Raw genomic sequence first — 16,213 nt, 5'->3', positions numbered from 1 at the left:
CATTATCTCCGTATCTCTCTTTCCATTGTTTTTCTGATTTGTTTGGGACTTAGTAGTGCTGTAAGCATGAAATCAAAACAGATGCTCACATCAAAAGAGAAAGCTGTTATTTTCTATTGCTTTATATATTTTTATATATTATCTATTTGTTATACACTATTTTTTTTTGTACCCATTGTTAGCTTGCATACACATCATAAAGGTTTTTTGTAATGGATTTCTTTTCCATTTGTAAAACTTGGCTCCCTATCTACACTGTAGCCTGCTCTCCTGTTCGTGACATTATTCAGCTTTGGAAATAATTGTGACTGTCTAGTTTAACTGCGGCTTCATCAGTTCATAGGTCCTTAGGTCAAAGAACCTGTGTCTGTAGATTAACCTAGAAAACTGATGTTAGGTGTACCCTTTGGGGGAGAAAAAAAATCAATTGTGGTGCTCCGCATTTTTTAGGTTTATCTGTTTATGGAGCCCAAAACTTGAGCAATTGAAACTTCTTTGTGTTTCTTAACTCAAAGTGAGGCTGGTAGAAGATGCCATGTTTGATAGCATCTATTCCTTAGCAGGAAAATAGCTGCCACCTCCACCCTGCAGTACCAAATCTCTCTTCCTTTGGACTTGCCCACGTATTATTAATGAAGGCCTCTCCACAACCCTTTAATAGAGGAGTCTGGCTTTAGGTATGGCAAGACGTGTATTTTGAGTTACACAAATGCAGATCGGCATTAACTGCAATAGTGGAAATTAGTTCCAGGTTTAAATGAAGTCTCTGCTAGCCTCTCAGTACCCGAGGACCTCCTGTTAAAATAGCCATCACATTTCCTTGGACAGCATGAAGCTATTATTATCTGGCTTTACAATTCATAAAAAGAAAACGAAGAAATACATTTCCAAAGCAGCAACTAATTGTACTCGTTTCTATTTCGGGAAGCCCAGCTGGAGGCGTTTGCCAAGCTGTCAGACCAGCTTGCCTACGTTCACAGGGGAGTTCTGCGGCAGCATGCGCGCCTTTGACTTCCAGTGCCACAGCTCTCCTCCGGTACAAAGCTCTTTTCTGGGCTGATCGGCTCTGTCTTGCTCTGTTCTAACTCTGAAGTCCAAGTGCGTAGGTGTCGGGCAGCTCGTGTGCTGGTTGCACGTGCCCGGCCGCACAAGGGCTGCCCTCGGAGCCGAGCAGCTCACTCCCCTTGTGGCGCTGCTGGCGAGGTGCTGGGGATGGCACGGAGCACGTCAGCGTTGCCAAGACCACTGCGATTAAATTGTTGCGGAGATAGAGAAAGCCATCTGCTATTTGTTCCCCCTGCCTGCTCGCTATTCGGAAAGCCGGTGCCAGACATTGCTGGCAAGGCCGGCTGACTGGGTGCCAGGCTGTCATGTGGAGAAGGCCTGGCTGCTGCTCAGCCTGGGTCAGGGGCTTGGTGCCCCGTCTGCAGGTGACATTGTGCTTATGTGTGGAAAAGGCTTGGCTGTCACTTCATCGAGGGAAGTTGCAGCAAAGGGTGCGATGGTAGCTGGAGCGTGCCTTCTACAGCTGGTGCCTTTGCGCTGCTGGGTGGCGATCCTAGCTGAGCTGATACAACGTCCTCGCTCTCTTTGGATGTACGGCCATCAGAGTTGGTCTTGTGCCTGCTCTGTCCCTGGAGATAGAGAGGCTTGGGCGATGTAGCCCGGCATCGCTGTCAGGTGGTGGTGACCTCAGGGCTGCTGCTGTGCCTGCGGTGCCGTGAGGGCCAGAGGGGGCCTGCGTCCCCTTCGTGCTCGGCTGGTCTTCAGAGGGTGCAGCACCGGGATGTGGGGGGTGGGCTGCGTGCGGGTCTGACAGCTTCCTTGGAGGCAAGTCATGACTGGGAACCTTCTCTGGCAGAGCGTGAAGTCCTTTGGCACACATCAAATTCCTTAAGCAACAAGAAAACGCTCTAAAAGAATACTAGGATCACTGCAATATTAAGGAGCTAAAGTTTACAAAATGCGAGAAGAGGTCCTAGGTAACTGTGCTTTTTACATTCGTGACATAGTCTTTTTGTCAATGTGACACAGTTTTTAATGGTATGGTCATGTACCATTTTTTCCTACATTGGCCATATACAGCAGGGAGTTAGTAAGTAGCTGTTTAACAGTATGCTTTATTCAAAAAGAACAATATTTCAGACTCAAAGCTCTGTTTACTGTACTTTACTAAATCCTTCTTTAAAAATACAATTCATAAATTCATACTTTTATTTTTTTTATTCCTCCTCCACTATGGATTTTTCCTTTGCGGTTTTTCAGTAAGTACTGTTGATCAGTATAATACCTAAATACTATATCAGCATGAATGTAAATTCACTTCACCTCTGGATGGGATCAATAGATTTTGGAGATGGTGTTATCTCTGTTATGTAGATAAGGGACCAAAACACCGGGAAAGTGAAAACAAGACTAACATTGTCCTTAAAATATAAACCTGATTTAGGGGCATACGCTGTATACTGTTGAATAGGTTCTCTGTCTCTTTTTTTTTTTTTTTTTTTTTTATACCTGGGTGTTCATCACAGTCCTGTTCCCATCGTTGGCTCTGTCTCTGCTCTTCAAAGTTCAAAATGATGATGGTGTTAATATATATATGTACACACACACCCCTGATATGTGACCATCCCCTTTGAGGTTTGGTGTTTGCTGTGAGCAGCAGGAGTGCTGCTGGCACGGCGCTGCCCGTCCCAGAACTCGCAGTGCGTCTGAGCAGCAAGTGCTAGTGGTGGGCCTACAGCGATGGGTTCTCACTGATCTTTGTAAAGCAGGTTAAAGCTTTGGTATTTGCTAGTGCTCTAATTTTTAGACAATATGCTAATTACTCTTTTGAATTGGAAATGCCTGTTCAGCACAGTGCAAGAGAAATCGGGATTGACTTTGTGATGCTGTGTCGCAAACAGTGTTGAACCTTTTCCTGTTTATGTAGAAATGCTGTTATGGTTTTCCTAGGCCAAATTAGCCATCGCCACATTTTTATTCCGCTCACAATACACGTGCGTGTGCACGCATGCATATGCATACGCAGTTGTAATCTTCTTATTGTTGTGCTCGCAGCGATACTGTCCAGAAGAATTTTTTTCCTAACGTCAGAGTGGAGAGATGATGATGATTGTGGAAGTGGATGCAGCTGTCTGAAAATGAAAAATAAAAGACAAAATAGAAACAGAAATATTTTGCATCTGTGGGGAGGAGAAAAAAAAAGTAATTAGCCAAGGATAGATAAATTGGTTTATGATGAAAGCCCCGAAATGGTGGCACAAAATGTTCCAAAAGGTTTTCTGTATGATGACACCTGTGTTCAGGGTTTCACCCTAGGGATTCTCTGACAAAATTGAGGATTTCTGGCATGGTAGAGCAATAGGGGAGTTAATGTCTGAAATAGGAAGTCATCTCACTTTCAGAAATGAACATTGCTATTTCAGTTTTTAATTTTGATAATTAGCAGTAACAGTTCATCCTCAAATTGTTCCTCTAACATTAGGTGGTCCAGAATTGCGTGACTTAATATGACATTTTATCCTGTCTGGAAGAAGACAGGAACAGCTAACTGCTATTAATTGCGCAAGCTATTTACTGCAAAGAAAATTTGGTTTTCCATTTATATACATACAGATCAGTGCTTCAGCTTCTGCGAAGTGATGCGCTTCAAAGACTTTAACGTTGTGTATTAAACACTAATTTCTGTTACTGAAAGTCTGTCTCAACCTATACTTCATGTCTGTTTAGCCAGGTTGCTTCTCTTGCTCCCCAGCGTGTTAGCAACGTGTTCCTCAGCGACATGCAATGTCTCTGTAAGTTCTCCTTGCCTCTTAAGTGAATGTGTCAGCCTCCTTGGGTGTGCTTTCTGGCATCTTGCTGCATTCTCCTCGGCCCTTCTGGTGGCCACTGATCTGTGGAAGACACTTCTGTGTTTCCTATCTTATGTTTGGCCAGCTATCGGCCCTGTCTTTGCAGATGAAGTCAGGAAACCTTAAGAGTGTTATTGAGAATGCAAATGAGCTTATTGAGATGTCCTGGTCCTGCTGTTTACACAGATGTTATACCCTAGGGTGAAAACATTGCATCGTAGTTCGCATTTCATGTTGAAATCACTGTTATTGCAGGCCAAGATACTGTTCACATCATTCAGTGTCTTTCTAAGAGATGTGAGAGCAGAACTGAAAGAAAAATCACACCTAAACATGTGCTGTGGTTTCCTTCCTACAATTTTGTCTGCTGGTAGCTTCTGCTTCTGGATCTCCTGCCTAAGCGTGTTCTGGTGGACCAAGTTAGTGTTTATAGCTGATGTCCATTTAAGCCTCTTCCAATGGATCCAGATGTCTTTTGTTTTATTTTGTTTTGTTCAAGAAATAGAGGGATACTTCGGATGAGAAGGGTGCTGAGGAGGCCTCCAGTCCAACTTCCTGCTCAAAGCAGGGTCAGCCATGAGATCAGACCACACTACTCAGGGCTTTTTCCAGGTGGGTCTTGAAAACATCCAAGAACAGTCACAAGCGCACTCTGGGCTAGGTATGTCCCTGCCTGGTTGTCCTCACAGTGGCCAAGTTTCTCCTTATACCCAGCCTGAACGTCTTGTTGCAGCTTATGCCTGTAGTCCCCTGGCCTCCTGTCAAGCACTGCGGCATAAAACCTGGCTCTGGAAGCTCCCTGGGGCTGCTGCAACGTGCCCCAAAGCCATCTCTTCCTGGCTGAAGAAGGCCCTTCCTCAGCCTCCCCTCACACGGCAGGTGCTCCATGTCAGCCATCCTGCTGGCCCTCTGCTGAACTCCCTCCAGTTGGTGCAGACGGGCGGACGAGGAGTGGTTTCTTCGAATTAAAATCGGTGCTGGTTCACTTGCAGTTGTCTGCTTGCCACCGTGCTGCCCATCTGGATGTTTCTCTGAGGTCTGTTAGCGTTGATCCAAAGAGAAGGACACTGCGTGGCTCCATATTGATTCTTGTTTGAGAGCAGATGTATGTGCTTCGTGGGGGGTGACAAGGTTGAATAGGTGGATGCCCGATGATGTTTTTCTAAAGAGACTGACAGTGAGTGAGCTAAGGAGACACGGAGCTGGTTATGACGAAGGTTGCAGCTCTGGCATCTTGAAGAATCAGTGGAAGTCCCGAAGTCTGGAGGTATAATTGAAGGTGAAACAGATGTTAGATGTGTATCGGAGCTTCATTGTGGATCGCTGTCTACAAAAGCTGATATTTAGCCTGTTATTTTCCAGATGATATTTTTTTTTAACATGCTGAGGGAGCAGATGTGCTTATTGTATCCCCCTCCTTTAAGTCATTTTGGGCAGTTAAACAGATGGATGCATTTTGAAATCCAGTAACGTCTCTTTCAGCATCTGTAACGTCATTGTTCCCTGTGCCAAGCAGGGTGCAGCGACCAGAGCATCTGATGAGCACTTTGCCTGTGACAAGCTGCCCCGTTTGCCAAAAGCCAACGATACACTAGTGTAGTGACAGGGACGATTGGATTCTACTGCTTTCACAGCGCCACGACTTGAGTTTTGCTGCTGGAATAGGCAAAGCTTGTATTAATTCTAGTGCAGGAGGCGACTGTGTCTCTGGAATGCAGGAAATCATTCCATCAGTTGAATTCCATCTATCTGAAAAGAAGGCTGCATATTACTTATCATATGATAAGCTTCAGCCAGATCTTCTTGTGGGGTGATACAGTGTGCTAGGGCTGTGTGGGGTTTCGACACTGACACCTTTGCAAAATATTCCAAACACTCTGCGTAGCATTATTAGAAATCACGTGATGAGACGTTTAAGGTAAATGCAATGCCATCAGGTCTTTATACTGTAGATCTAAACAGTGTAAGTTGAATAAAAAATCACAGGTAAAATTCAGGGTGACAGGAAACCTTAGGATAGAATAATATCCTGTCACTTACCACAAAAAGTTAAATATTGAAATATCAAGTCTGTTTAAGGCAACAAACATCATGAATCATTACTTCCTTTGTTGTGCTATGAAACCAAAATAGGAAAAACATTACAACACTCAGTGACTTTTTGGATGTGATATTTGGGTGACTGATATTGCAAAAGCTTGGAAAAATCGCTGTTAAAACAGTAGGAGGGGCAGTTATCAGTTTGCTAATGGGAGAACCAAGGAAATGCCAGGACGTTTGAGAAGGGAAACTTGGTCTTGCCATGCATGAGGATGCTTGGTGCTCTTATAACACTTCAGGCTTGAGAATTCAGTATTAGACTAGAAGGCAAAAGGAGTAATTGTTTCCTGTACATTTCCTTGCAAAGTGATTTTTGAAATTTTCTGGTTTTAAACTGAGTGTGATGTTTGGTGTTTGTTTATATTTATATATTTAAATAATATATATGTTATGAATATATATTTTTTTCAATATAAACCAAATTGGTACTTTCTGTTTATCCACAGTTTATGGTAGTCTTCCTCAAACTGCCTTGCAATGGATTATCACACTGGAGATGGAGGTGTCAAATTATTGTTACGGTGATTGTTACTTTGTACAAGTTGATTTTCAAGAACGGTCATGGCTGCTGGGCTTAAGGTTGACCTCAGTTATGGTTGTGTGAATTTGAAGAAGTTTCACTGAAATTTCTGACTTAAAAATTTCAGTAGGGCCACTGACCCCCACTTTTACCTTCTGAGGATGTGCTTGGATTTTGTCTTATCATTAAATCAGGACAAATCTTTCTTTGAAGGAGCTGTGGAGGTTGGCAGCATTCGTACTGGGGCTTCGTGTTAAGTGCTTTCAGTGTTTCCTTTTATATCATTACGAACTGTCCAGGTTGTTATATATATTCTGCTAACACATTCAGAAAAAGCTGGAGTTCATAGCACTGCAATTAATCATTATGACATTGTGTGGTGCATTGCAGGTGACCTCCAGCGGAGAACCGCTCCCGAGTGGTTGCCCTGTGGGAACGCTCTCTTTTTTTGGCTTCTAGTGGCTGCCTGCAGACTGGAGAGGCCTGGGCACCAAATTCGGTTGTGAAGTGTACTTGGCAAAGCCTGCAAGTGCGGGACGATGTTTGTGTTCCTCTGATACCCAGCTGGCAGTTGGTGAGCATGGCAAGCACAACTTATATGGCTCCAGAGCTGCACTGTACGTCATCAACCGAACTGCGTGCCTGGGCTCAGTAAGCAAGGGGATTGTTCTAACACAAATTTGTTGGTAACGTGTACCAACGGCTAAGGAGCTAACGTGAACATAGGATAGGATTGGAACAGCAATTTAAGTAAGATTTGATTAGTGCTTAACATTTTGATGTCAAATTCTGACATTGGCTGTAGTAAAACTGTTTTGATTTAGAGCTCTCTGATTTAGAGCTTTATGACTGTCAGCATTTTGTTTGAATGGTCATCATTTGGTCTTCAGAAAACAGCTGAAGTTGCTTGATGGTAATTTGGCCGATTTATGTTTGTTCAAAACTGCTAATGTGGGATAAATTTATGGCAGCTTAGGCTAGGTTGGAATGCCTAAGCAGATGCACTTGTTGAAATAAAGCCTTTTCTTCTGATCTGCTTCTCGGATGGTTTCTGCCTACCTTCAGGCTATGAGCACTCTTGCAGATGATGGAGTGGGTGTGTTTGAAATGTGCCGGTAAGGGACAGCAAGGTTCAGAAGGCCTAATGGTGTGAGATTGTCAGCTGATGGTGTGAGATAGCCAGCTTGTAACTAAAAGGATTTTTCTTCCCTCGCGCTTCTCGAGAAGACGGAGTATAACAGCACAGGGAAGAGAGCGCTTTTTTTTTTTTTTTTTTTAGTTCATCTTCATATTTCACCTTAACTTGATGATTCTTACCACTGAAGCGCATTCGTGGTACTTGGTTTATCACCACCTTCCTTCTGTGATATGCTCAGTAGTGTGATTCTAGTCACAGATGCTTTCTTAGCTTTTCCACATACATGAAGCCATGGACGATGTCAAATCAGGCATAAAATAATACAGGAGCTGGTACTGTTAACCTTGAGGAAACAAAGGACACATGAATAGATTAAGAATACCCAGATGCACATCTCTGTTGGGAGGATGTGATTTGTAAGAATCCTCTTAAAACGGTATTGAAATATTTATCCCAGGTGCTGTTAGTGGCATGGGAAGATGTTTATTCTTATGATCGCAGATGTTAAGAGATAGTGAATCAAGGTGAGCTGTAGGTTGTCATGACGAAGCTAGGCTGGTAGGATCATAAAATCTATGCATTATGCACTATGTGTTACACAGGGGTCACTGCTGTGACTACAGTATAGTCAGACAAGGTCTTTCAATACACATCTAAAACTTACAGCATCGCAGAAAGCATTACTTGAAACAAGCTCTTGCATCCCAAATCCCTTCCACTCCTGTTCTTGCTGAGTTTAAGTCTCAGGAATTTACTTAAAGTCAGAAGGAGGGGCCTTTCCAAAGCCAGTCACAGCAACTCTGTTAGTATGTCTGTCTCCAACCAGCTGAGGCCAATTTTACTAGATTCTGAGAAAGTGAGATGGCTACAGGTCCAGAAACAACTGCAGCAAAATGAAATAGAAGAAGCAGCTCAGTGTTGTTGCATTTGCTTAAACAGTAGAAAATTATGTAGCTTTTGAGTAAAGCACTACCAGAGTTATCTTTATGTAAAATGCTGGTCATGTAATCCAATGATAAATACATGATGAAATTAAAAAAAAAAAAAAAAAGTCTGGAAAGAGGTAGGCAAATTATTTCAGCGTGGTTGTGATGCCAGCTCCTACAATTCATGCTTATGTTACAAAAACATTAAATGTTCTGCTACAGAAACAGTACTAAATAGGAACATTTTTCAGAAGATGCTCATTTAAAATGGTGCCATTTTGTGTCACCATGTGAAAGTTCTGCCTGCATCACTGATGTTGCAAGTGAAACTTCATATGCGTCTTCTAAAAATGCACCAAGGGTGTTTCTTGTCCAGATGGAATTTACCTTGTGTGTTTGTTAAAGCATGACACTGTTATAAAATGAGGTGGAATTAAACCCAGAGTGAATTAGAAACATGTCAGGGGATTACAAAAGGGATTTTAGATCAGAATTAGTGTAATACAGATGAGATTTTTGTGAAAAGAACTGGGAACAGAACCAGGGCTTTCTCCTTTGCTCTATATAAAGAACTCACATGTACAGATTATAATTGCTGTGGTGAGAGGATGCCAAATTATATAATGCCTCTACCACTATTGCTGTTTTCTAACCTCAAGAGTTCCTCTTTTGGGAACACAACCAAAAAAAAAAAAAAAAAGAGCAGCTTGATCACATTTATACCTTTATGGTTCTTCCATGAAATGGTAACATAAATCTGCAGACCGGATCGGGCTTTTACATATCCGATACTGTGATCAGTGACAACGGATGGATTTGAATGTGCAAAATGCCTGCAGTGCCAAAAATAGGTCCATATTTATTCCTGTCATAACTTCACTGAAGTTAATGGAGTTGAGCCAAGGCTGAATATGCCCACAGTCTATAGGACAGCTGGCCTTCTGGCAGGATTTGTTTGACAAAAATGCTTTTGTAAGAACAATTACGTCTTCTGATATTGACGGTATATATGGTGACATTTCAAGAACATTCATGTGGATTAAAAATGAAGGTTTCAGATGCATCTACAATGCCTAAAAGACAAGGAAAGCCCTGATAAAGGTATTTGCAAGCAAGAAGTGAGTGTAGTTCCATCAGCAGTTCTGGACTACCAGCCCACTTAATGGGGTTTTCTACTTGTAATAATAATTCTCTATATTTTGTTCACTAACACTAGTGTAACTTTAGGCTTCATTGAGGATGGATCTTGAGCACAATTTGAAGGGAAGGTCTGATTCTCTCATCCTTTGCTACATTTGGCGAAGTTGTTCATTTTACTTGCAATACCCACGTGTAATCCATATAGGCATTTTCTTTCCACTTGGGTTCAGTTGTTAATTGATAGTGTCTGAGCAATGAAGGCAGCCTCGATGGTTTTAGCTTTCCAGAAACATTCGTCTCATTCGTTCAGATTCAAGAGCAGTCAACCCTGGCTTTTTTTCTGTTTACTTGTTTTGTTTTGGGCAACGTGCTGACTTGCCTACAAGCTCTTGAACTACAAACTATTCAAAGAGCTTCTGCTGAAGTACTGAGCTGCTTAGTAACATTTTGAGAATATTAAGCCAGTTCTTGACACCAGCCTTGGCACCTCAGATGGCGCTAAGTAGCCGCAGCTTGACTCCTGAGCAAAGGCATTTCCCGAGCTTAAAAATCAGTCCTAGAAGCCAAGTCAAGTCACTACTTCTTTGTTTATTTTATTTATTTATTTATTTTCTCCCAGGGAAATAAAATGCTTGTTTATAGCATATTTTTTTCCTTCCACATGCCCCCAGTCAGGGAGCAGGGTGGATGCTTACTGGACCTCAGGCAGATAAGGGAGAATGTTGTGGTTATTCAAGCAAAAATACTCATCATCTTCGAGCTGCAGGGGAATGTTCACCTAGTTAGTGGCTCATCTGACATTTGTGGCAGGAAAGAGTGAAGCTCTTGCTTTTTAATACTGCTTACTGTAAAAGCTGAGATACAGAAATGTGGGTGATTTTCCAAAACTGGGAAAGGGAAAACTGGCTGGGCTTTTCAAAGAGGATAAGGAAGATAGGTTTCCGGATCCCGTTGACTGTCCAGAAAAAAAAGGTAGTTTCTTCCACAAATGCTAGCCATAAAAACAGGTAAAAGTAATTATTAAGAGAAAAATTATGATTAGTCACTTGCAAAGATGGACCAAATTAGCGTTGTCCATCTTTGTAGATCTAGGCAGTATGTGACGTGTTAATGGTTTATGGCCTCACGTTATAGGTGTTGTTGCCACTGGATGCATCTCATCATCAGGTCATCTCATTCAATAATTATTAAAGCAGTAATTGGAAGAATAATTTCATTTTATTCAAATTAACTATGTATCTGTCTTTGGTATACTGTAACCTCGCCAGTTTCCTAAGATGAAAACAGAACAACAAAACCTGGCAAGTTCTGTGCATCTGGGATTGGTGGCCTGAACCTAATAAAATGTGTAAGTGAAGAACAGAAAATAAAGCTGTCAATTAGATCTTCTAATAGCTTTTAAACTTTACTGTATTTTATTACAGGCCTAAAATTAGCCTTGTTTTCAGCCTTGGATCTTTTTCAAGCTTTTCGTACTTTAGCCCAATCTTCTTTTCAGTTAGAAAGGCTGAGTTTTCATCACTAACCAATGGAAATGGTATCATAGCATTTTACACATTTCTGTTCCCATAACTACCAGTCCTTTTGTATGGTAAATCTGACTTTCTTTGTCAAGTTGTTGGGCTTTGAAATTTTCTATACAGTTGTGCCTAAGCAGATACTGTGCACTGTTTTTATGGCAGGGAGGTAAACATTGGAAGATCACTCTCAATGAGGTGGATCAATAGAGATGTGCAATTTCCAGTCTGAGATTAGTGGAATAAGAGCTAGAATGGACACACAGTTACTCATAAAAATAATTTTTTTAAAAAATTACTCTCTTAGAGTTAATACAAAGCTGCCTGTGGGGCTGGTAGATACATATTTTCAGATGTGCTGAATATCCCAAGAGCAACACAATGCCTAGTTAACGTGGGAGCTGCGTGTGTGCTGTGGGAGCTTGAATTAGGTGACCAGGAGGCGATGCTAGGTGGGAGACATGGCAGACAGTGGTGGCGGTTTGTCCAGGCTTTGTTTTTGGGTTTAAGCCATCTAGTCAGTGTGAACCAGCTAAAAACAAACCCCAAAACGCCTAATGTCTTCTGAAACTGTTTTTTGTGTTAATGGAGACGGGACTTTTTAACACTGAAATGCTGAGGCAGGATAATAATTTAACTAGAGTGTAACTAACACACGTTCTGACTCTCATTTCCAGTTCTGCCACTTACTCCCTCTGCAACCTTGGCTAAGTCATTTCAGAGGACGTCCCCAGAAGGATGCAGGGATGCGGGGACTCATCTGATATCCAGTCGAGCTTTCTCAATCCTAAAACGCTCTCCTAGTCTTGCTGCCAAATCCTAGAGCCCTCTGCACCCTGGAAACGCCACAGGTTTTGGTCTGAACCAGCCCGAGATGGAACAACCTGCCCTTGCACCTTGAAGGCATGCGGGGTGCCACATGGGTGGGAGCGCTCTGTGGGGCCCGAGCCTTGGGGCTGTGGGCAGCCGTCGGGCCACGGGCTGCCCCGAGACCCTTCAGGAGGGCTGTGGGTGCTGCCGTGGGGACCCTCCTCTGCCCACCGGCCCCCTCACAGAGGCTGAGGGGAACGAGGGGCTGAGGGCAGGCCGGGGGCCTCACAGGGCTGCCATCCCCTCAGCGGGAGGCTCCCGGAGCCCTCGGGGCGCGCAGTCAGCCCCGGGGCTTTTTGTCTGAGGGCGCTGTGGCCCGAAGGGCTCCGAAGCCGCCGGCCGCAGCCCCCCGCCCGGCGCGGCCCAGGCCCCTCCTCCGGCGGGGATTTGGCTCCCGCTCCCGCCGGCAGCGCCGCCCCGGCTCCCCGGGGCTGCCGGAGCCCGGCCGTGCCTCAGCCGGGGCCGGCCACAGCCCGAGGCAGAGCGCGGCGGGTGCGGGCAGCGCCAGGGCGGGCGCCTAACATGAGGCGGCGGCCGCTCCCCCCCCTCCCCGGCAGCTGAGCGTGTGCGCTCCGGGTTTTCCCGAGCGGCACACGGGGATCCGGGGAATTTTGCCACCGCGGGCGTGTTTCGGTAGTCGACGTTGCCGCCGCCGGACGGTTTCTCCTTCGGCTCCGGCGTCGCCGTCCTGCGGGCAGATATTAAGGCTTTAAGAGGCTTGGCTCGGTAAGGCTCGCATCCAAGGGCATCAGTCATTAACGCGCTGAGCTGCATCTGCTTCTTGGCTAAGAGCGGAGAAAGACATCTTAAGCTGGAAATCCTGCCCGCCCGCCCTGCGCCGCTGCCGGCGGGGCAGCACACGCTGCAGCGGGTTCCTGGGGGGCTCGGGGATGCAGTGACGGGGAGACGGAGCCAAAGGCTGCCGCTGCTGCCAGGGGGAAAACCCGGCCGGAGGAACGAAGCAGCGAGCTAAACAGCAGCAGAAATAGGAAGGAGGACAGTGGCGAAGAACTGAGAATAAATTCAGAGGAAACAGGTGGAAGGCTGGCACGAAGCTGCGAGATATTTTAGGCTGAAAGCTTTTTTTTTTTCTTTTTTTTTTTCTTTTTAAATTCTGAGCTGGTTTTGGAGATCCCTGCAGTCAACCAAGCTGCTCTAGTATAGCAGCTTCCCAACTGTGCCCTTTTCTCTCTCCCTGCCTGCTGTATCCACCGTTGCTGCTGCTGACAGAGACGTGTTAGGAAAGCAGAAAGAGAAAATGCCAGCCATCCTGGTAGCCTCCAAAATGAAATCGGGACTACCTAAACCCGTCCACAGCGCTGCTCCGATCCTGCACGTCCCGACGGCCAGGACCATCCCACAACCCTGTTACCTGAAGTTTGGGAACAAGGTGGAGGTGACGAAGCCATCGTATTCCAGCCAGATTCCTCTCAAGTCTCCTAACGGACAAGAAAATGCGGGAGATGGACTCCCACCAAGGAAGAGTAGCTCGGTAGAAAATGGATTTGACACACAGGTTAGAAAGCGCCGAAGGCTGGGGAGGTGTATGTGAGAACGGATTCACACGTTGAATGCATGCAGCAGGTTTTATGAGGTGGACGGTGGTGTGAGCAGCAGTGGGGGGGTGCGTGTGTAATAACATCTGTCTGCAGTGGTGGGGTGTTTTCTATTCCACATAGTGTGGCATCTCTTACCAAGGGATGATTTTGTAATTTCGCTAGCCTGGTGGGGCTGACACTGGGGTTGTGAGGGATGGTGCTGTGCGTGCTCTTGCCCTGCGTTGCCTCACGTACTGGCTTTGCCTGCACTCGGGGGTTTGTGGCAGGGAGATGGCAGGGATGCTGTTCCTGGGGTGCACTCTTTGTGTCTGTTCTGTAGGTGCTGATTGCGATGGCTGGGTTCCGTGGCTGCAATGTGGAAAGACTGCTGGTTGTCATGACCATATATTGTATTTGGTTGTGGTCACACAGCGCTAGCTGTGTGAACGTTTGGTGTTTGCAGTTTTGTGGGGAGCGAAAGGGAGGCAGTGCTTTATGCTCGGTTACAATACAAGTGTCATTCACAGTGCAGCTAAATTAAATAGCTTACATAGGAGAGGGACATTCAAGTGGAATTGTCTGTTTTAATGCTATGTGTGCGTGACATCACAGGTGCAGCCTCTTACCAATTTGCATTTTTTAGAAAACATCCACGTTGTAGTGAAATCTATTGTTTTTACAGATGCTGCTTCTGCATGGGGAGGAGAAACGTACATTCTTCAGCTCGGTTCCTTTTTTGTCAGCATAGTAACGTTTTCAGCATGGCTCAGGCTGCCTTGTGCTGCCGATACCCCAGTGTGCTCAGCAGCAGCATGAGCCATTCGTGTGCTAGCATACTACGGCATGAGCAAAGCGGATGGATGGACGGTCTGCTGCAGCAAGCAGAATCGATTAACATCTTACAGAGATCGCTGGGTACTAGCATGGTGAATTTTGGAAATAGACGTATACGTTACAGGCTTCTCCTACGGGCATCTCAGGCCAGGAGAAGGTGGTGCTACCACTGTACCGGCATGGGAAATGATGATGGATACATCTCTCCTTTTCTCTGCTTTCTTTTCCTTCCGCAGGGAATAATGAGTCATCCCTGCCATCTAGACTTTGAAATCTGTGGCCCCGTAACCCTGTTCTCTTCAGGAAAGCATGACTACTGACTGGGCGTGTTTGGCCTCATGCCCTGAATTTTAGGATATGCTGCACTTTGTTTGCTGGTAGCCAGAATGACATATCAGGCCGGTGAGGCTGGGCTAGCATGCCTGTAGCAGCTCCTCGGGGACCAAGAGCAGAAAAAGGAGACAGACAAGTATTGGTGTCAGGGTGGTGGCAGCAGACAGACTGACCTGTGCATCACATCATGTTCTTAAGAGGGAAACAAATGCTATTTTTCCCTTGTGCTAGTGTCTGTCCTTGTAATTATGAAATGTCAGCAAAATCTCATTATATGCTGTGCTCTCTGATGCACCTTGGTTTCTGCATTGAAATTTACATTCCTGCAAAAGTGATTGTTATTGAAAAATATTTTCTGATCTTACGTTATAACCAGAGAGATCCTGCCAGAGTGGTAGCTGTTGGCAGCAGAAAGGAGAATAGAATAGCAAGTTGTTTTTAACCCTTATTATACAGATGTAGTACAAAACCCCATTTGTACATTCTGGTGATGAAAGGGTCTTCAAGCTCGTTTATTTTATTTAAACGGAAAGAGATTGATGCAAAAGAAATGTCAGATAATTTTGAGCTTTAATAATTTCAGCAGTGGGAGAAATCCTAGGCTTTGTCATGCTCAGTAACCTCACTTGGGTATACGTCTTAGCGGGTGACCAGCACCTTTTAAGGTGTGAACGAGTGAGGTTTGTTTTACTATCCATTATCGTGGGTAAACACAGTCCTCTTATGTTATTCTTATTGATTCAACCTTGGTTCCTCTACCCACATCAGCGTGCAGGGTTTTGCCATTCAAGGCAGTGATCTGGGACATCGGTTTATATCTAAAGGGAGATCTTTCCAGATCAGTTATATGAAGGGTGCTGTTCTTTTCTTTTCCTCCCTTCCCCTGTGAAGGAGTGGGAGGAGGAATGGGATAGAGAGACAGCTGCCAGGTGGCGTATTGGTAGCAGAAGCGTTTTTAGCCCAGGAAACCTTCAGCTGTATTCAGATGTAGAAGTGTTTTCTGACAATAAACCACGCGAGATTTAGTCTTAAACACCACACTAGGACTAAATATCTCGAATATGTATGTGCTACAGGGTGATCATCTGCTTCTTTGGCTATTTAAAGCACTATATATGGCCCTCGCCATTTTACTGTGCAGGCACCTGGCATTCTCTTTCCCCTGCCAGGGAGAGAATTCACATTCTTCCCATGGCATTTATAGTTTAGATCCAGAAAATGGACTGGTGCTGAGTGTTTTGGCACCTCTCTTCTGGTGATCTGGGTCCCCACGGGGGTTTGCAGCCCACCAGGAATGACAGAATATCTTCCTGTGTGGGTGGAGGACGAGTTGCAAAGAGGTTCTGACACTTGGATCAAAAACCTAGGACAAGAAGTAAAAATGACTGAAATCAGCGTATCTCGTGCTGTATTCCTTGTGGGGGCTGAACTTGGAATTTGCAT

General features: G+C 44.8%; 1 protein-coding gene across 11 annotated transcripts in view; it reads left to right on the top strand.

Moving 5' to 3' along the window:
* Positions 1-16,213, top strand: part of NAV2 (neuron navigator 2) — a 431,840-nt gene that overhangs the window by 184,331 nt on the left and 231,296 nt on the right. For 2 of the 11 annotated variants that reach the window (XM_080592404.1, XM_080592387.1), the window contains exon 1: positions 11,873-13,581. The exons of the other annotated variants lie outside the window; for them this stretch is intronic. In XM_080592404.1, the coding sequence (XP_080448530.1) occupies positions 13,324-13,581 (258 nt within the window). In that variant the 5' untranslated portion in view covers positions 11,873-13,323. Of the gene's footprint in view, positions 1-11,872; positions 13,582-16,213 lie in introns of those variants that run through there. 11 annotated transcript variants of the gene reach the window in all.

The sequence above is a fragment of the Anser brachyrhynchus genome, assembly GCF_964034855.1.
Source record: "Anser brachyrhynchus genome assembly, chromosome: 5".
NCBI lineage: Eukaryota > Metazoa > Chordata > Aves > Anseriformes > Anatidae > Anser > Anser brachyrhynchus.
Note: the sequence above shows the minus strand (reverse complement) of the source record. Positions and strands in the feature narration are given on the sequence as shown.